Source organism: Mchenga conophoros, linkage group LG6 (genome assembly GCF_057382185.1).
Source record: "Mchenga conophoros isolate Kocher_MC1m ecotype Shallow Benthic linkage group LG6, M_conophoros_male_GT1.1, whole genome shotgun sequence".
In the NCBI taxonomy this organism is placed as follows: domain Eukaryota; kingdom Metazoa; phylum Chordata; class Actinopteri; order Cichliformes; family Cichlidae; genus Mchenga; species Mchenga conophoros.
The window spans coordinates 27344647-27365136 of NC_140531.1; the positions used below are offsets into that span (position 1 = coordinate 27344647).

The 20490-nt window shown below is 39.5% G+C and overlaps 1 protein-coding gene and 1 long non-coding RNA gene across 2 annotated transcripts; one reads left to right on the forward strand and one right to left on the reverse strand.

Moving 5' to 3' along the window:
* Positions 1-1932: 1932 nt before the first annotated feature.
* Positions 1933-5345, forward strand: LOC146572786 (uncharacterized). The gene is made up of 2 exons (XR_014892753.1): positions 1933-2090; positions 3551-5345. It is a non-coding gene; the product is annotated as an uncharacterized LOC146572786 (long non-coding RNA).
* utp6 (UTP6 small subunit processome component) lies at positions 5278-18578 on the reverse strand. Its single transcript, XM_085277189.1, has 19 exons — positions 18328-18578; positions 15799-15883; positions 15662-15703; positions 15461-15553; positions 15095-15142; positions 14938-15001; positions 14654-14772; positions 14451-14528; positions 14275-14356; positions 13207-13288; positions 12915-13093; positions 11449-11528; positions 11260-11337; positions 10285-10464; positions 8343-8423; positions 7855-7964; positions 7624-7690; positions 7391-7463; positions 5278-5860 (listed from the first exon to the last, which is right to left on the reverse strand). Exons 1-19 carry the CDS (start codon positions 18417-18419, stop codon positions 5706-5708), a joined length of 1788 nt encoding a protein of 595 aa, XP_085133315.1. The 5' UTR covers positions 18420-18578; the 3' UTR covers positions 5278-5705.
* Positions 18579-20490: the final 1912 nt, after the last annotated feature.

Sequence of the window (20490 nt, forward strand, 5' to 3'; positions counted from 1 at the left end):
ATCACGTGTCGCTCCCCAGCAGGTGGTAATTACGGCGTGACAGCTGGATTCAGTCCGTGGCTCCGTTAAGTATTTTCAGTGAGATCATGACGGGTGTGTGTTTAGTTATAGTGCTCTGTGGGCCATTATTCCAGCCTCTCTGACTTCATTTACTCACTCTGGTCAAATATCTGTTGGTATTCTCTTCAGTTCATCTCATGTTCTTTGCGTCTTTTGCTTCTGTTTGTTCTTTCGTTTTCAGCTCTTTTGCAGTTAGTTATATTCGTTTATTTCGTTATATTTTTACTATATTGTTTGATTATTCTCTCAGCAACATTTCATTCTCCTTTGATCTTTTACATTTTGTTCTACATTACTTACACACAATAGTCTATATTACATATCACATCTATTTGACGTGTGATAGGCCTACTATATTCTATATCTCTGACATCTATTATATTTTCAATAAATTGTATATAAATATTGTATTTTCTATTACATTCAAGTTTTTTGCATAATGTGAAGGAGTACTGTCTTCATTTTGTTTTGATGACAGTAAAGAATACTGAATCTAGTTTCTGAGGTTCAGAGGTTAAGGTTTGGTATTATCATCGGTGCCTGATCAGAATACATGAACACTAAAACATTAAATTATAATCCAGTGCTAAAATGTTTATTTTTAGTTGAAATATGGTTTCATTAGTGCCATGGATTGCATGAGAAGTGGACAGGACGCGAGGAAAAGGGTTAATAAGATGTTGGAGCAGCTCGGTGAGGGTCAAGAGGTCACTGGACAACCAGCTCTCCATCACAGACAAACTACCTCCCCCTCTCCTACTGCACAATACGGAGCGGGACACACTTCTCCCTCAAACTTCTTCAATCCCACTACCATAATGAATGTTCTGGGAAGTCATTCCTACCCTTCCCTTTTAAACTTTATAGCAGCTCTCCTTTTTGTGGTGACAGGTGATCACACCTGTCCACACACACATACCTCTATATCAAACCTCCTTCCTGTTGTTTGTCAGACTTATAGTGTGCATGGTAATGCCATTTGCACTGCTCTTTGCTGGAATTGTCTCTTGCACATTTTCAGTGTTATTTTTTTTATTTAATCCCACTTATACTGAAAATCCTATTCTCTCAATGTTGCATAAAAAACTGCACTCCCTTGCATCATAAGGCCTTTGACGTGTGGCTGTGGTACTTTCAATAATAGTGGTTTTATTGTTAATTTCACTGTTATCATTATTATTATTTATGGTGCTGCTGCTGTAACACACCGAATTTCCTTGTGGAAGTATCTGTCTTTCTTTCCGTTACTACTGATGGCCCCAGATTTTTGGTGAGATGTGTATTAGAGGAAGCCATAATTAAAGGGCAGGAAGTGGGATCAAACAGGCTGCAGCCCTGATGGAGGACTTCCCTTTAAGTACAGCTGCAGCTGTTCTCATGCTGGCTTTGTACATCTGATTTGTCCTTTTTGCCCCTGTGTCGTTTTTAATGATGAGTTTGAATCTTGTGTGAAAGTTTTCAATGTTTGTGCGTGATTGTTCTCTCTGTTCTGATCATTTATTCAGTTCTGTTGAGTTCTACTCGGTCCTAAACTCATGCTCCACTTTTAGTCTTGCTGCTGACGCTCCTGTGTGACGCCCTCACAAGGCATCAGTCAGCTGCTTCACCTCACTTCAAAAGCCCATAGTAATAACACCGGAAATTGGAGGATTTCTTATCAAAATAAACGTATGACCTGACGCTCGGTACTAAAGAAGCTATTATTAATAAGAAAATCAATGATAACTTTAACCCGGTGTATTCAGGTGTTAGAGCCTTTCTCCAATAAATATATCTGTTGCCGTGGCCTCATTCCCTCATTGAGTTTTGCTATTATCGATTTAAATAGATAACTATTTAATTTTAAAGGTTCGGTCCGGAAGCGATGCCTCCGATCGAGGTGGACTTCTCGCCAACCAGCAATGACCGATTTGGTTCCTGACAAGAACACGCAGGTTTGCCACATAAACAAGATAATTCATTACTCCAGAAACAGCAGGACGGATGTTCATCATCGGCCTCATCATCGCTGTAGCATCTGACACTTGTCGGTGAGTTTTGGCTCCGTTTCGGAAACGTCTTCGTCGCGTTAGTGTTACAGCCTGAGCGGTTTGTGCGCAACACAACAACACGTCCCCCCTCAAACTGTGGATTAGGCGTGAGGTTTGCGAGGTTACTGATCCCACAAGGCCAAACGCTGTCATGCTCGTAATGCCAAGAATCCAGTGGGTGCGTGACGTCATCGCGCGTTGGAGTAAGGTTCGCGTTGTTTTCAGTAAAAAGTGCGAAAAAGATACGAAAGTTTAAAAAGGAATATATCAGTAGTTGATCGTTTTTGTGTCAAGAGTTAAAAACTGGGTTAGTTTCATTCGTTAAAAAAGTCGTTATCTGGTTATTTCATTAGCAAAATAAAAAAATATATAATTTAAAGTCATCGCTTTTGTTTCAGTGAAATAAAAATCACGCAGTAAATGTTTAATTTTTAGCTGTGAGTTGGTAGAGTAAATTATAAAAGTGTGTACTTGAGCACAGGGGGTATTTATCTATCAGCATAAAACATGTTGATGGTTCCGACTTAATCCTTAAATTTTTGAGTTTTGTTTTATTTTTGTTTTTATTTTATTTTATTTATTTTTCCAATTTCATTTTAGACTTCATGTTGGGCATATTTTTTTGTGATTTTCTTCCTTTTTGGAGGTAATAGAGGCAACCCAAACACATGCGATATCAGTGGAAAGCAAGGAGGTAGTAAGATATCTCAAATAAGTCAAAAGATAGAGACCAAGACGAAATGTCCATTACAGAGGACATAAATGAATAGGCTGGTTCTCAGGAGAATATATTAAAGTTCTCTGTTGGATACAATAGAATGCAATAATATCGAAAAACAAATTATCATTAATATTATACAATTGTTTATTCTGAAGGTAAAAAGCAAATTGTCTTTATCATTATTAAATTAATTTAAAAAATACAGTAATTGCATGATAATTATTAACGTACCTCAATCGCTTAAACAGAAGAGTTTCACTTGCAGACAGCTATCCATCCATCCATTTTCCTTGTCTTATCCAAGTGGATGTGCATGTCTTCCCACTCCTTTTCAGATACACAAACTAAATCTGAAGGTGTCCTGAATAAATTAAACAAAACAAAATTCAGGGTCTTGGTGTGGCTGGAGCTCACTCCACAGGTAGGTGGTTGTGTTGCAGGCTAAAACATAGACTAGCATTTACACCTTTCTTTCACCTTTATGTCTGTGGACTGTGGGAGGAAGTCCAAGTAGCCAGAAAGATCCCACACAGGCACGTGGAGAAAATGCAAACTCCACACAGAAACCCTCAGATTTTTCAGTAGTTTGGTTTATTTAAAACCTGATTTGTGTGATGTTTTCTGTTCGTGGCTGTAGAGCTTTAACTGTATTTGCCGTTTCACAGGCAGTCATTATGCCCACACATCGCCATCTCCTCGCTGCACCATGTGTCACCCTCTTCTCTTGCTCTCTCTTTAGTGCAGCAGGGGCCAATAAGCAGCGGATGCGGTGGGCGTCCAGCTGCAGGCGGCCCTCTCAATGGTTTCTCCCACCATGAAGGCGCTGGTGGATGCCGTATGGGCGGTGTGGAGCATCGGGGTCTCCATCTATGACTACATCCACACCAGTGCGATGGAGGAGCGCATCCACGCCTTGGAGAACGTCATCACCATCCACCAGTTTGTGATTGGGCTGTTGTCTGCTGGCGTGTTGGTACTCTTCACCTACATCTTCTTTAAAAAGCTCTGAAGATGTGTGATGTGGAGGGCTGGGGTTGGCATGTGGGAGGTGATGTAACCAGAATTTTGGGTACATTAGAAATGCTCACAGGAGTCGTGGTTCTCGGTTTTGGTGTTCATGGAAGGTACGTTAGTATAGTTTCAGGTTTTTCTTTGTGTTTTTTGGCGGGGGAACACATACAAGCATATACTGTATTTATTCCTAAAATAAGAAAAGTGGTAGAAATGTGGAAAACACTAAAGATCATCAAGATATTAAGTTCATTTTTAACTGTTTTAAAATGTGGTCCAACTTTTTTTCCTAAACATGTTTTGTAGGTTAAAACGTGCTGAAGTACACGCCTTCTAATAAGCGTCCAACTATTTTTAAAAGGCTACAATAGATTGAAGTTGAAATTCGTCTGTTGATATTCATAAAATGTTAACTTTTTTTTCTTTTAATAGCTAAAATACTGAAATTGTAACAGTTTCCACAAATTTAAGGGTTATAAATCCTTAAAGACCATCATGAGCTGATATGGCTCCCCTTGCACTCTATTGCAGATTTTGCAGACTGAAGCTGCAGAGTAAAATGTACCCCTCACTGCATTAATATTTCTCAGGTTAGCTTCCCCCCACCCCACCCAAATTTTAGAAACAGGAAACCCAAGTAGCTCAACTCCACTTACAGAGAAATTTGCAGCTCTGCTTGTTTTTGTAGTGGGATCATTAAACATACCACTTTCTGCCTTAATTAATATTTTCATTCAATGAAAAGTCAGTTCAGGACAGAGATGATGTAGTTTTGTCTCAAAGATCTTCTACAGAGGACTGTCATTAATTTATCTCAAGCTCCCCCCAAAACTGCCACATGGACCTCATGTTAACAACCTGTAGGGTGTGAAGAGTAAACACCCGCACGCTCTCTGTATTTATCATTTTCAGTTAAACATGCTTTTGTCTAGTGATACAATTTGATACTGTAGGTCTACATGTGTATTTTCTACTAGATTTTAATGTGTAACATGATCTATTTATAAGCTTTTTCCATTAATATTGTTATACCTCATAACTTTCCTACATTGCTGTATAAACTGTAACAATTTAAAGTGTCCTTACACACTGTAAATATATTTTGATGTTGGCAGGTGTGGGTTTTTTCCCTTTTAGTTGGCCTTGAACTCAACATACATGTGCTATTCCCTCACAGAGTACTGCTGCTGCTGCTTCGTATTTATGGTTTGTGACCTTTAAAGGCAACATTTTGTACCATAAAAGGTGAGAATTAAGTGATACTTGATACTAACAGCAAACAATGTGTGATGCAAAGTATGCTTCAGAGGATAAAAGGATGTTTTTATCAAAATAACCGCTCCAATCTATAAGTGTTGGAACAGTGAGAGCTACCGTTACATGACTGCTTCGTTAAGAAAAAAGTGGTTGTGTAAGTTTACTGCGTCAGACAGACCATAACCCGAGAAAACACCCAAGAATGAAAGACTGTTTTAATATCATCTTCATAACAGCATTAAAATTTATCTTCTCAAAATGACAAACGTGTATTTAATGACTCTGGGCGTCATTACTGTGGGGTTAACAAACGCAGCACAGACCTTAAAACAAAAACGAACACCTGTTGTAAATTACGGCTGCAATCGATAAGAAAAAAACAAGTCTGTGAAAATGAGAATTGTTCTTGTAACATGGCTGGAACCTTTAAAGAGGAACGAGCAGGTTTATTTTGAATGAACCGCAAACAACAGAAACTGCAAAGCTGGGAACGAAAGAAATTCAGCACGGGACCAGTCTTCAATTAGACTGGGAGGAAGAATCACTCAGAAACGTGCTTGTTCGTCAGCTGACAAACCTCCACAAGGTATTTGTTGTCTGAACTCACAGCCTTGTTTTTCTGCTACTTATAAGTGTCCAGTCTGAAGGAGTGCATGTTTGGAAATGAATCTTTCTACACTCTCTCCTTCCAGAAACTTCATGGCTCTCCAGTGGATCTTTCCACAGTTCTCTGGCTGACCGAGGGGTCCGAGTTCCTCGCGGATGTACTGCAGCCACAGATCTTTAGAAAAACGAAACAGGAAACAGTTATGTTTAAAAAAAACAAAAAACCTAAAGGTTCTTAATCTAATTGTATCTATCCATACTTTTACACTACAAGGACAGAAGTATTGAGCCACATCTCTATAGAGCTTATAGCATTACAAGTGTGATACTGTAACATGCCACTCACTGTCTTCCTCCCTGAGCCTGGCTCTGCCAGCGGTTTCTTCCTGTCACAAGGGAGTTTTTCCTCCCCACTGTTGCCAAGTGCTTGCTCAAAGGGGATCATTTGATTGTTGTTGTTTTCTGCATAATACTATTTATTTTTTCCTTTAATATATAGGTCAAACTGAGTGCGTTGAGGTGATTGTTGTTGTGAGTTGGGTCACCAAGTGCAAGGGCACATAATGCACCGAGACCTTCATGCCATGGGTTTCCATGGCTGAGCAGCTCCTGTAGGTGCAATATGGAGGTGGCCCGGTATTTTCCATCTCGTCTAACTTTGTTCTTTAGCGATACAGATTCTCTTGAACGTGTTTTACTCTTGTCCTCTGACTCAGTCTGATCAAATAACTCTAACTGTTGATTAGCTGTTCAGTCCAAACCTGTATTTGATTTGTGCTCACATAACATACAAAGACACATCCTCTCGTTTTGGCGATCTCTTTTTTAATCTCTTCCTCTAATTTGTAAATACTGTTCCTGCTGTTCAACCCCTCTGTTGGAATTGATGTTTTTTATATTGTCATTTGTGCTTAGAAATATATAATCATTTGTACGCTGATAAAAATCATATCCTTATTAGGTCTGATAAGATTCTGTGTGCGCGTGTGTACCATGAGTTGAGAGGAAGCAGCCTCGACGTTATCATTTCCATTATAGCTTTAGAAACCAGAATCGTTCTGTTTCTTATAAGTGCGAGACTTCACACCTTTAAATGTTCGTCTGAGACATGACCTGTTGCAAGTTCCTGTTCTTATCATTTAGCGAGACGCTTACTTCTGCCTTTCTGCATACCTCATACACAGTTTAAGTTCATTGAAAGGTCATATGCCTATGTATGGTACAGCTGTAAACACACACACATGCACCTACACACACCCACACACACAGAATATAGACACTGATGTTGTTCAGATATGCCTGCTTAAGAATGTCACATGTATTTGTAATTGCACATTCATGAATGATTGCTTGCTTGCTGACAATAAAAAAAGGGCTGTAGCGAAGGAATCAGTTGAAGTTGGCTAAGGACAGGTGAAGGCCTGGGCTGACTTCCCTCACGGGCCACAAAGACAAAGAGCTCTGTCTTGACTTGTTTTGTCGTGCAGTTATTGTGTGTCTCGTGTTCCAGTGGGGTTTGTGCCTAGATAAACTCAACACCCTCCACCACCCCAGCATCCACCTGGGTCTGTTTGTATTAATGGGGAGCAATGAGCTCACAAACTTTAATATTCGTCTTAAAACTTGAGCTTGCTGGCTGAGCTGAAAGCATAAATAACACCAGCTTTCCGGTTCATTCCAGCTCCTTAACCTGATTTAAATTCACCTTCATTGGAGGTGCCGAACTCCTGCAGCACCCTCTCATAGTAGTCCCTCAGATAGTTCATCTTTGGATTTTCCTGAAAAAACAACATTGTAATCACATTAATTGTTTTCACTTATCAGCAACATCAAAGGTATCTTTCCAGTGTCAAACTATCAATGAAGTCAGTACAACATAAACATTATAGTTGGTGGCAGGCAGAAGAATGAGGATGTCACTGGGCTTCATATACGTACTTGTTCCTTCTCGATTTGAATCATTCTGGTGAAAAACTCCTTGGACAATGGGCGGTTTTCCTGTAAGCTACATAAGAAAAATGCAATTTAATTAAAAGGTATTAAAGATCCTGAACGTTTATTTTGCACCTGCAGGTCAGTGCTTTGAGACCCGTTAAACTTATATGTTCCTGCTTCATTCATCACCTAAATTAAAAACTACATGAGCAGACAGAGTTATCTGATTTTCACCTTGTAAAGGTCTTCCTCGCCTTCTTGTAGCCTCCAGTGGAGTAGGACCAATCGAGGTAGCACTCTTTCATCTCCATGGCAACAGCCGGGACTGCAGACAGCAGACCTCTCTGGGAACAAGCAAGAGAACAAACTGTCTGCAAGGCATATCCTCATTTCAGAGGCAAAAACACTATTAATCTTGCCTGCTTTAGCTTTTATTGTTTACTCTTTATCTCATCTCTAGCTTACTCAGCCTTTTCTGATCACAGTCTGCCTGCTGTACTTTATATTACAGTGCAGGATCATATTTTATCCTGACATTAACTTCTTATGTTGCGCATTTCATTTCTAACAATTCAAAACTGTGTTTCCAGCGTAACTCTTATCGATAAAATATCGGTGTAAACAAATCCACAAAAAATGAAGCGGATAAATTGCTCTAAATGCTGCAGGCTATAGCAAGATCACACTGCAGCTGTTCAAACGGCTGGATTCGGGTGCACTACCTTGAGGATGGCTTCTGTCTCCTCGGCACTCTGGCTGGCCTTGCTCCACTCAAACTGCAGCTGCCACAGTGGTAGACTCTCCTGTCAAGACAAGACGCGGTTACATGAATGAGCTTCACCCACCTTAAAAAATGTGAATGTACCTTACGCCTGTTCATTAATAAGCAACCATTAGGCGCACGCATTTTGTTCAGACACAAAACTTTCACGACTTAACACTGATGAATAACAACAACGTAAAACAGTCAATAAAAGAACTTCTGGATTATCGTGAGTTTGTATTAGAGGTGCCTCACTGTTAAAACACTTAAGCAGTGTTGACAGTCCAACCTGGGATATCTGTCATCAGACTGAGTGTTTCTATTAAACACTAATGTCAATTTTAAACTGGCACATCATTGCTAGCTTGTAAGAAACACAGCTACCAATTGGGTGGTCAGTTCTGATCTTTTCTAGTACCGTAAGTGGGATTGGTATCATTTAAAGTAAATATAGCAAGTGAGGGACACTATGCATCATCCGGTATGACACTACAGCTGATATTCACATTTGAGAAGCAGCAGGAACCAGAAAGGATTTGGCCTTCTCAGTCTCCAGTGAACGTGTCAGAGCATGCAAAGCTCAGATCAGAATTAGTTACCGGGTTTTGCCATTATATGCAGAGATTTTAAAAATGAATAATCACTCAGGCAGCATCTGTTCTCAGCCAGGAGGGAAGGATCAATATACCTTCTGGAATCGGCATGAGTACAGAATGACAGGATAAAGAACGTGCTTACATTTTCACCATTGATTTATCTGCACTTCTGTGCTTTTCAATGCGGAAACTTAACATTGTTGGATACACAGGCCTCCAACCCTGGAGGTGTGTGCCACTTCTCCATGCTCAAACAGGGTGTTTTGTTCAAAAGAAAAGACTTGCATAATAAGCAGCTGTACTAATCCTCCTTCTCAGGGCCGTGGACTTATGAAACCCCCACCACAACAATAATCAGCTATTCTATTCACTGCTACAAAGGCCCGCGGCTCAGTCGAGGCATGCGTATTCATAGTTGTACAGAACTGTGCAACTATGAGGGAGGTTCAACAGAAAAATTAAGAAGAACGTTCTGACTACTCTGAAATATAGGAGAGATTGTAAGATAAGGTTTAATTCACCACTGACCAGAAGAGTACATAAGAAATTCTAAACGCTAATTTATAAGGTCAAACTGAGCCGAGATGGAAATCGGGCTTCAAATTATTAATGGTCAGACTCAGGCTGCTGCGTGGCCTCCATAAATATTCTCCCTTTTTTTTCCTGTCTGCACTGAACTGATTAACTGATATTAATTTCTATCTGCTCTCTTCTGTAGTTGGCACCTTCTTCTCTGTCCCCTCTTTCCTTGTACCCGTCTGCATGCGTTTCTAATTCTGGACCTGCTGTTCCTGGTCCGTATTTATTGGCCCCATCAACCTGCAAAATGTCTTTTTAATATATACACATGCATGTCTACCGTTTCCCTTTATTCTCTCTGCACTTGACACTTGTGACAGATTCCTGCCCTAAACCATAACAGCCCCCAGCTTCATCACTGGGGTAGCTTTTACCTTTAAAAAAGGTAAATTGATACACAAATATCTGCACGATTAAATTTAGTTTTTCACCTGCCTTCATGTGCGCTCAGGCAGATGAAGACAGTTGAGGAAATTAATATGACTGAACAGAGACTAATTAGGCCAAGGAGATGGCCCACTTATACAGCACTGCTGGTGGCTAGTGTGTGTATGTGTGTGAGTGAATCCATATGTCTCTTTTCTCCAAGGACAACAATTAAAGCGGTGCTGCCACTCAGTGTGCTGAACAGTGTTTATATGATAGTGTAAGATGAGAAAATTACTGAACCCCATTATGTGATTTCAGAAAAGCAAACGTGGCTCTCCCGGTCCAGTGTGTGTGTACCTTGGGATTAACGTGTTTGAGAGCGTCCTGGAAACACCGGCCTATGTCTCGGCTCCCTAGCTCCATCAGCGTCTGCAGGCTCAAACTCCACATGGTCACTGATTGGCTGTAGCGCTGCGTGGCTGTCATGGCAACGCTTGCTGCTCCCTCAGCATCTCCCGATGAGAGCAAGATTTGGAGCTGGTCACGTGGACAACATCAGGTTGGTTGATTCATACATCAGTAAAATGCAAGGTATCGTTTCCTTTTTGAATATAACCTGATGTTAAAGGAGTTTTTCGACTATCACCATTTTCAGTTTTTTTAAACAATTTCAGTCCCATTACCAGACAAACTGATAATCCTACACAGGAAACATAGCAATTGATTTAAAAAATACAGGCTTACAACCACCAGGATATCCATAAAGCCACCATGTGCTGGGTCTAAATGTGCACTCTGTTTACTTTGTTATTCATTATTGCTGGACAATGTGTGTTTGTCGCACCACCAAATAAATTAACAAACAAATACAGCTATTAAATAATAGTCACACAAACCCATAAATTACTCAGAGTGCTTGGTATTAGCCTCTAACCACTAGGCCAACAATTACCACATTTTTATTCTAATTGAGATTCTCATCATCATAGAACTGGTTTCATTTGCCTGAACGTCAGTGCGTTAGTAACTTCTGGCTGTCGGCCTCAGTTGTTTCTGCTTTTCCAATAACATGTTGTGTTTTCGGTGCAGTGCAATTACATTTTCATTCCGTGTTACCTCTGCTAGTGTATATCTGAAAGAAGAGACGACTTGCAAGGTTTTAAAGATTTTTGCTGTTCCTGTCAGACTTTGCCTGGCGCTGCTCTTACCCGACCAAAACGAAACGTGGTTTGAGCGAAATGAGAGCCGACAGGTCATCATTCAAATAAAGAGAAGACAGGCTTACGGGTGCCTAAAATTCCATTCACACATTGAAAAGAGGCTTTATCTCACCCAGTTCTTGTAGTAATTCTCCTTCAACAGCGAGCAGTCATGGGCACGCTGCAGCACTCCCAGCAGCCTCTCCTGCCTCTGTGATACAAACACTTGTTTTTACTCCAGAAAACACTGAAGCCATTGACATTTCTCAGCGTACCTGAGGAGGAAATAACTTCAGGCCAAACTTAAGGACTTTTCACTTACTTTTTCTTTCAGCTCTTGGACGTTGGTCTTCCTTTTCATCCTTTCCAACAAGAAAGCCACGTAGCAGGTCCACATTGGCTCTGGGAGGCAAAGCAGCAGTTTCTTATACTAACGGAAGCAGTGAATGAATACATGCAGGAACAAGGATAACATTTTACAACTTTCTGGGCTCCTTCTTGGAGGTTTTGACCAAAATAAAATTCTTCCATTAAAGCTTTTAACCCACTGCCAGCATGTGCAAATTAAATAAAAGAACAAGAAGAGAACAAGAAGAGATCATTCTTGTTTTGGTAATATGGGTGCATTGACACATAAAAAAGCTACACACACGCTCAGCTGCACATTAAAGAAAATACCTAATCAGCCAATCATATGGCAGCAATTCAATGCATGTAGGCACGCAGACATGTTCATGAGGGCCTGCTGAAGTTCAAACTGCACATAAGAATGAGGAAGGTGATTTAAGTGATCTCTAGGATTTACAGAGAAAGGCCAGAAAAAGAGAAAATATCCAGTAAGCGTCACGTCTCTGGGCAAAAATGTCTTTCTGACATCAGAGGAGACTACACCAGACTTCTTTAAGCTGACAGGAAGGCAACAGTAAGTCATTACAGACGTGGGATGCAGAAGAGCATCTCTGATGCACAGATGACACTCCCATCAGCTAAGAACAGGGAGCTGAGGCTACAGTTCACACAGGCTCGCTATAATTGGACAACAGAAGACTGGAAAAATCTTGAGTCACAATTTCTGTTGTGACATTTGGATGGCAGGGTGAGGATTTCACATAAACAACATGAAAGCATGGATCCACAAACACTTATGGCTGCTGGCATAATGGTGTGGGAGATGTTTTCTAGGCACACTTTGGCCCCTTGAATACCAACAGAGCATTGTTTAAATGCCACAGCCCACCCGTATGTATTGTTGCTGACCACCCTTTATGACCACAGTGTATCTATCTTCTGATGGCTGCTTCCAGCAAGACAAGGCACGTGACACAAAGCTTAAATCAGCACTTTGGTCAGCCTTGGTTGTTTTTAAATGTGCTTTATAAATAAACTTGACGTGACTTGACGAGTTCGCTGTACTCAAACGGCCTCCGCAGTCACCGCAGCTTTGGGATGTGGGGGTGAACACGAGATTAACTTCATGGACGTGCAGCCAACAAATCTGCAGCAGCTGTGTGATGCTATCAAGTCAACATGAACTAAAATCTCAGAAGAAATTTTCCAGCACCTTGTTGAATCGGTGCCATGAAAAATGAAGGAGGTTTGAGCGTAAAAGGGGTAAGATGTCCTAACAAAGTGGCGTCTTTCTCGTACTTCTTAGTTTACCCACCAACTTCATTTGCAGATGAAGATTGTTACAATTAATAATTAATCACCAAAGTCTAAATCATGTCTCAACAATTCATTTTAAAATTGAAATATATATGTTCTCTCTGTGTATCAGGAAGCTCCTACCAGTGTTTAGACTCTTGACGCCCTCCTCATAGACCTGGCAGCAGCGCTCCTCTCTGCGGTTTATATCTGAGGCCCTGCCTTTGGCAGTCTGGAGCTCCTCTCCTGCTCCTGGGGCCTCCAGCTCCCTCTTAGCCATGAAATCCCACGTGGAGCTGTCATCTGTGTAGTTAGTCTGTAAGCTGGAAACAAGAGGTGAGATGAGGTTACTGCTTAAAGGTAACACTATGGAAGTTGAGGAATTCAGAGTTCATGTAAAAGAGAGTTAAATGAAAGCCTTTTGGAAGTAAATTACTCTTGCAGGATGGAGTCCTGGAGGTCTTTGGTGAAGTCAAAAATAGCCGCTATGTTCAGAAGTGAGATGACAAACTCTGCTTCTGTAGGATGAAAAGATGCACAAGTAGAGACACACGCTAGGTTGTTTCCAAAGCCAATGGCTTGTTCTTACTCACCACCATAAATATTTTTAATAGACAGTTGTCACATTTAGCTAAACTAAGGTCCAATTTTCCCCAGGTAGCAGGTCAGACATATAAATTCAATATTATGAGACAAAACCTCCTTCGCCGTAGTGGGAACGCCGTCCCAGAACAGTTTTAAGAATGTGACTGCGCCAGAATACATGAAAGTGATCTGCCAAACAATGATCACATCCCAGAAAGCATTCAAGTTGTGCACTGGTGTGTCTGGACTTTTGTTTCGGTGTTGTTATTAAAAATAAAAATCTTACACATTTTTTCCATGAAAAGTCCTTCCACATATGTAAGTCTGTGATTTCAGCATTTTTTAACAGGTATCCTGTGCTCAGGGTTGATTTCAATTGCCAATTCTTATCCCCATTTAGTCTTTACATATCCCACTGCTAAAGGAATTCACTTTAATGACAATATAGGTGGTCTTGAACTGAAATAAAAACTAAATAAATAACAGTTTGCAGAAAGAGTTTAAATCTACGGCTCTACAAATTATGTGCATTTTATTTAAACAATAAATGTGTTATTTTTAAAGCCCAGATTTACTAAACAGGCCTAAAGATCATGCAAGCACAATCCCTATATAGTGTACACAGGTGTGCTTAGTTTTACGGCGATTTATAAAAGCTGAGCTGTTTTCTTAACACACAACACAACTGCACTTTAGCATTAAGAGTTTGTTTTTTAATATTCTCTGTTACACCTGGAATTTTCTAACATCTGGGTCTTGAGGAGCAGTTAAGACCCTATGTGCGTTGGAGGCTACAGGAGAGAGTGCGACAGCATTATGCTGCTCTTAATATTCAAATGTATTTGCAGCATAAACACTTAAGTTATTTTATATTTTCTCATATTTGCACAGGCCTGTGAATAACCATTGACAAGCTTACCTTTGATTTTCCCTGTAGCATCTTTGTATACAACCTCAGCCAGTTTACCACTCAGGATCTCTGGAGAAAATTCATATTCACCCTGGAAGGTGTGAACAGTGAGTTTTAAATACAACGAGCAGCATATGCACGCGCTTACTTCCTACTGTTTTGTGTTTGCTTTGTTTCACGCTCACCAGGTCCATCTGAGCCTGCTCCAGCTGAATCTTCTGCTTCCTCAGTTTCTCACAATGCAGCAGCTCCATACGGAAATACTAACACAGAGTGGTTGGAGGATTTTAGACGAGCATGTTTTAAATGAATAAACTGTTGCTTAAAGTTTTAAGTCTGGGTTACCTTAAATATCAATAATAAAAAGAAGATATTTGGCATCTTTTACCTCCTGGTAGACTTTCTTATCATTTGGGTGGAATCGCAGCGCCCTCAGAAACAGGTGTCTGGCGCTCTCAGAAGAATTTCTATCCTCCAGCTCGCTCTTGGCAGCCATGATCCACAGAGCTAAAGCGGGACGGAAACAGTGTTTATTAACAGCATTCGTCTTGGTCATCTCCAAGATTGCAATCACAGATTTCCTGCCTTGGTTTAATTTATTTTAACGCACATTTCCAGCCACTAAACATCGGCAAATTGCAGTGTGTTTGTAATGCCCCCTTTCTTCTGTACCTGGTTTGTCAGGATGGATGGCAAGCATGGCTGAGAACACCTTGCTGATTTGGCTCTTGGTGGCCTGATGAGTGAAAGGGATCATTATAAGAATGAGAAGACACGGTGTAGAGCAGACTTATCTGACTTGAAGGCAAGTGATGAGATCTTTACATACCCATTTCTTACAGAAAGCAACGTGTGAGAGCCATAGCTGCACATCATCCTGCGGGGGAAAGAAGACGTGTGACTCTTCACTCCTTTCGGCTTTCATTCCTTTTGTAAATTTAAATCCAATGTAAAAATCTACAATTTTAACTTTTTTTTTTTTTGCCATGTTTGTTAACAAAAAGCATCATATTACTTTCCAGCAATGGCTCAGTTACACATTAGATAATATCATACAAATTTAGAGGAAAAAATGTCTAAAAATGTTACAAATATTCGATACACATGGCTGAATTTAATAATCTGATGTTATAAATTAATTATTACAACCATACAGAATAATAATTACAGATTACAAATGCTCTATTTACACTACCTTCCACTTATTTGTTGCTCTTTTAAAGATGCTATTTATTCTGTGGATGATGGGGTACTCAATCTCCTCTCGCTTGAACTGGTAGTGTATGTGCTGAAAATGAAAAGGATAGTAGAGTCACTCTCAGGTGTGGTTTCCTGACAAATATAGTTTTTAATCACATGAGCTTAAAATACCAGATTCGGTATGTAGGATACTTACTGCTCTTCTCTTCTTGATCAGCTCTAAAACGTTGATTTCATACTATAAACAAAAGGAGAGTCTCTGAACATGATTCACGATCTTTACTTATTTATTGAAACTTAGAAGAAACATGATGTATCATCACAGCCCCCTACCTGAATGTATGCAATGAAGTCCTCCTTATTTACGATCAGCCTGTGAAGCTTGTACTCCAGGGCTGTTACCCTCTTGATTATTGATCTAAATGAAAAATAGAACAGAAGAATAATGTTGAATCAGTGAGAAGGACTTGCATAAACACACACGGGAATATTTTCACATGGAAATTTTAATACTGACCAACAGTTTTTTTATTAGGAGAAAAGAAAGCACAAAAGAAGAATGGGACATTTCGAAGTCAATTTTAGGAAATACAGCATAAAATGCATTTTTTGTACACTGAATTTACACTCACGGGCAGTTTTTAGGTGCACCTTGCTAACACTGGACCCCTTTTATCCTCAGAACTGCTTTACGTCTTTGGGGCATAGATTTAACAAGATGCTGGAGACAGTCCTCAGAGATTTTAGCCCGTACTGACATGATAGCATCACATAGTTGCTGCAGTTTGTCAGAGAACATCCATGACCCGTACATTTGATGACCGTGGAGGCCATTTGAATACAGTAAACTCACTGTCATGTTCAAGAAGCTGGTTTGGAAAGATCTGAACTTTGAGACACAGTATATATTATTCTTCTGGAAGCAGCCAAAACAATGGGTACACTATGGTCCCAAAGGAACGTACATGGTCAGCAGGCTGTAGCATTTAAACGATGCTCAGTTGGGGCTAAAGTGTGCCAAGAAAATGACCCCGTGTGAATTGTAGCTTCAGTTTCACCATTACACCACCGCCATCTTGAAACGTTAATACAGGGCAGGATGGATTAGGGCTTTCATGGTGTTACATCAAACTGGGTCAACAGACCCGCAAACACTTCTTTGAATTTCTAATGTTCAATTATGGCGAGCTTGAGCAGACTGTAGCCTCAGTTTAGTGTTCTTAGCTGACAGTGACACCTGGTGTGGTCTTCTGCTGCTTCGAGATTCAACATATTGTGCGTTCAGAGATGCTCTTCTGCATACCTTGGTTGAAACAACTGGTTATTTGAGCATTTTCACCCAGAGAACTGTCACTCACTCAATAGCTTCTCTTATTCAGAACAATCTCTACAGATAGCTGCATAAGAAAATCAAGGTAAATTACCAGTTTCTGAAATACTTAGACCAGCTACCATGCTACGTCATTTATATCACCTTTGTTCCATATTCAGATGCTCAGTTTGAACTTCAGACCACACAGGAAATCAAATTATAGGACTGATCAACTGAATTTAAAGCAGAGCTTTCCATTAGGTCAGCTTTCTGCTCATTGGCTGCTCATTGCAAACAGGACGATTGAACAGCAGGTGAAAGAGGGTACAGGGCTGGGTATTATTTGCTCTTTCTGACATCATAAAAATCCAACAGTAGAAAAACTGTATTTAAAGCAATCTGGAGCCTAGTTTTACGCTTAAGGAGATTATTTAAACATTAGCCTCATTATTAGTAAAGGGAATAACTCCTAGTAGATAAAAGTTTAACCCCCACAACAGCTGTGGCTCAGGAGGTAGAGCTGGTTGTCCAGCAGTCAGAAGATCCGTGGTTGGAGTCCTGGCTCCTTTAGTCTGCATGTATCCTTGGGCAAGACAGTGTGCCATACATGCATGGCAGAAAAAAAGCACTCAAACAAACATGCGTGATTTTGTGAATGAAAGTTATACTAGAAAGTGCATTGATGCCTAACTAGAGTAGAAAAGTGGTATCAAGGTAGCATATTCTGTGACGCTGGACTTCCTGAGTTAATTTTCTTTCCTTTGCCTGGCTTCAAATCACCCTGGGAGTACTACAGAAGCACAACGCGTAGTCTGCACCAGATCTTTCATTCTCTGTGCCATTCCTGTATCAAACTTCTTGCCCGACTACTACAGCTTCTGTAATAAATACACCCAGTAAAGAAAATAGAGCTGTGTCCAAGAGACTTCTGAAGAAGAGGTCAAGTGTTGGAAAGTGATGACTTGTTGGGGTGTTTAAGACAGAAGGAATTCTCCTGACAAGTGCTGATTTCTATTGTGATGTTACACAAATATGGTGATGTATCGATATTCCTATAATGTATTGATCATCACCAGTTACTTTGAGATTCACAACCCTAACACTGATTTTAATTAAGGATGTAGATGTGCAACTATCTGCAAAAGGGATCTTCAATATTTCCTCCTTAAATCTTCAGGACGATATCTTCCATGTATTTCTGCTAACTATAGATGTCAAAAAGTTAAGTTCAGCTGCCCAGATTAAGCACTTAACTATATTTGCTCTTTATTTTGGGGAATTTTTTTTCTCTAAATCATCCAAAATTTAATCAGTAGTAAAAACCGTTTTTTGTTGGGGTTTTTTTTTTTTGGAGAACAAGAAGATGATCAATAGACTTTCTCAGCTTCATCTCTCGCAGTTTCTCGGCCCTGTAATGTAAATAATTAAATATTTCACAGGTTCGAGGCCCTCTCTGAGAGTGCGTCCGAGAGAACGTGATGGGCTCACCCATCACCTCTTTTGCTATTTTCCTGGAAGACACAGCGTGTAAAGGCTCGGTGCTGCCTTACTTGACTTCTTTCTTGGTGAACAGTCCCACTCTCTCCAGCTGCTCCAGCTCAGGGATTCTGTCCTCGATCCGCTGCTGAACGATCTCCGCCATCTCGTCGAAGCAGCCGTTAAACGCTCGTGTTCAGCTGCTGTTTGGTAAAACTTAATAATGGTATAACAACTGTACACAGAACACCACGAGAGGCCAACTCTATCCCCAATTACACATGTGTGGAAGTTGTGACTAGCGGAGCTTCCGGTTCCGTCTGCAAATAGGTCCGACAGGAAATCTGAGCTGGAGGAAACCTTTGTTAACTCAGAGTTTTAAACTCCCAAACTCCCTGTTTCACAACGTATTAAAGATGAAACGAAAGTTTACCTGTCCTTTTATATTCGAAAACGATTTGGTGTATGTTTTCTCACCTCAGATTAATTTTGATATACACCAGGGGAACATATAGAGTGGGGAAAGCTTTTTTTTCAGAACTTTATTTGAAATTGTAACGTGAACAGTCAGTCATCCCAGCTCAGTTTGTACAGTAAACATACAGGGCAAATAAGAGTAACAATAAGTATTACAATGAAAATAAGAAGGGTAAATAATTAATAAAAGGAAAAAAGAGGGATGTGACAGACTTCATAATAGCTTTGTACTTGAAAATTATATCTGTGACAGCTCATTTGTTGAAAATTTCTGAATGAATTTCAATCAATGATGAACCTCTTTTATTTGAAGTTAATTTAAGAGAGTTTAAGTAATATTCAATTTCAAGTAAAAAACAAATTCAATAATGGGGTTGAGTTTTAAAATTTACATTTATGTATGTGGAATTTCCCTAGTAAGATATAAAGATTGACAATGGTACATAATTTTTTTTCCTTTGGTTTCAAAATAACTGATAATGTCCTTCCCTTCAATTTTGACTTCGTATGTTGTTTTGCACAATATATAATTTTCAAGTTCTCTCCAGAATGTAGTACTATATGAACGAGGGGGGAAATGAGCTGGCACAAGCCTCCTCACATTAATTGCATCATAATAATGCAATATATCAAGCTACCCTCCAATATATATATAATAAAATAATCAATAGCTGGACCATTGATGTGTATATATGTACACACATCAATGCATCAGTAATTATGATCCAATGTACATAGTACATATGTACATAGTATTGCATATAATTCTAAAAACTGCTTACTTTAGGTACTTTAAATATAGTTAAAGAATGCACTATTTACTACTCTACATTACTTGGGTAGGATAATTTATACATTTTACTTAATGAAAAGTCTACATACTTTCTTTTTGTTGCAAAAGGTTTATCCAACAAAAAAATATATATTAAAAATCTTGTGGAGCCCCATTTTATGAAAAGACAGGCGGAAGAGCTGAAGATGTTCAGAATTTCACTGGGAGTGATCAGGATGGACATGATGAGAAATGAATATATTAAAAGAAAAACTCAGGTTAAACTGAATATATATATATATTTTTAAATACTATCGTCACGTTTAGCGTGGAATAAACGGTAAAACAAAAAAGCATTTTCTAATTACAGTGCAAAAGGGAAAAAAAGCCAACGAGTGAGAGAGAGAGAGTTTTGAGATGCGAGAGATTTATGACGTTTAGCATGGAGTTTATAGTTTGTGTGTTATGTTGTATTGTGTAGTTAGTGTCTTGTGTAGTCATTGTTTTGTTTTGTGTGTCAGTGGGTACAAATGAAGGCCACAAAGGTAGATTTCAATGTAAACACCATCTCCAGGTGGAAAACCAGAGGAGTGATACATCTCCTGTTGTCAGGCCTGCAGAGTTTATCCCTGCGGTGTTCTCCTCTGTCTTGTGTCAGACAAACAATTTTTTTACTGGCGCAAATAATTTTATCGGGCATCTTACTGTGACAACTGATTGTTCTCTCTCTCATTTTAGTTATAGTAGTATTTTTAAATGGTTGTACAAACAAACAAAAAACGCCAGATGCATTGGCTACATTTTTAGATAAATAGTTGTATATAACTTTATAATTTTCAAAATTTGTGCATAAGTTTTCAAAATTTACAATTTATATTTGTATTTGAAGTTATGAAAATAATTTGCTAAACGTGTCTGTGGTTTTTACAGTTAACCCCCCCCCCCCCCAAAAAAAACAAAAACAAAAAACAAAACAACTTCTCGGATG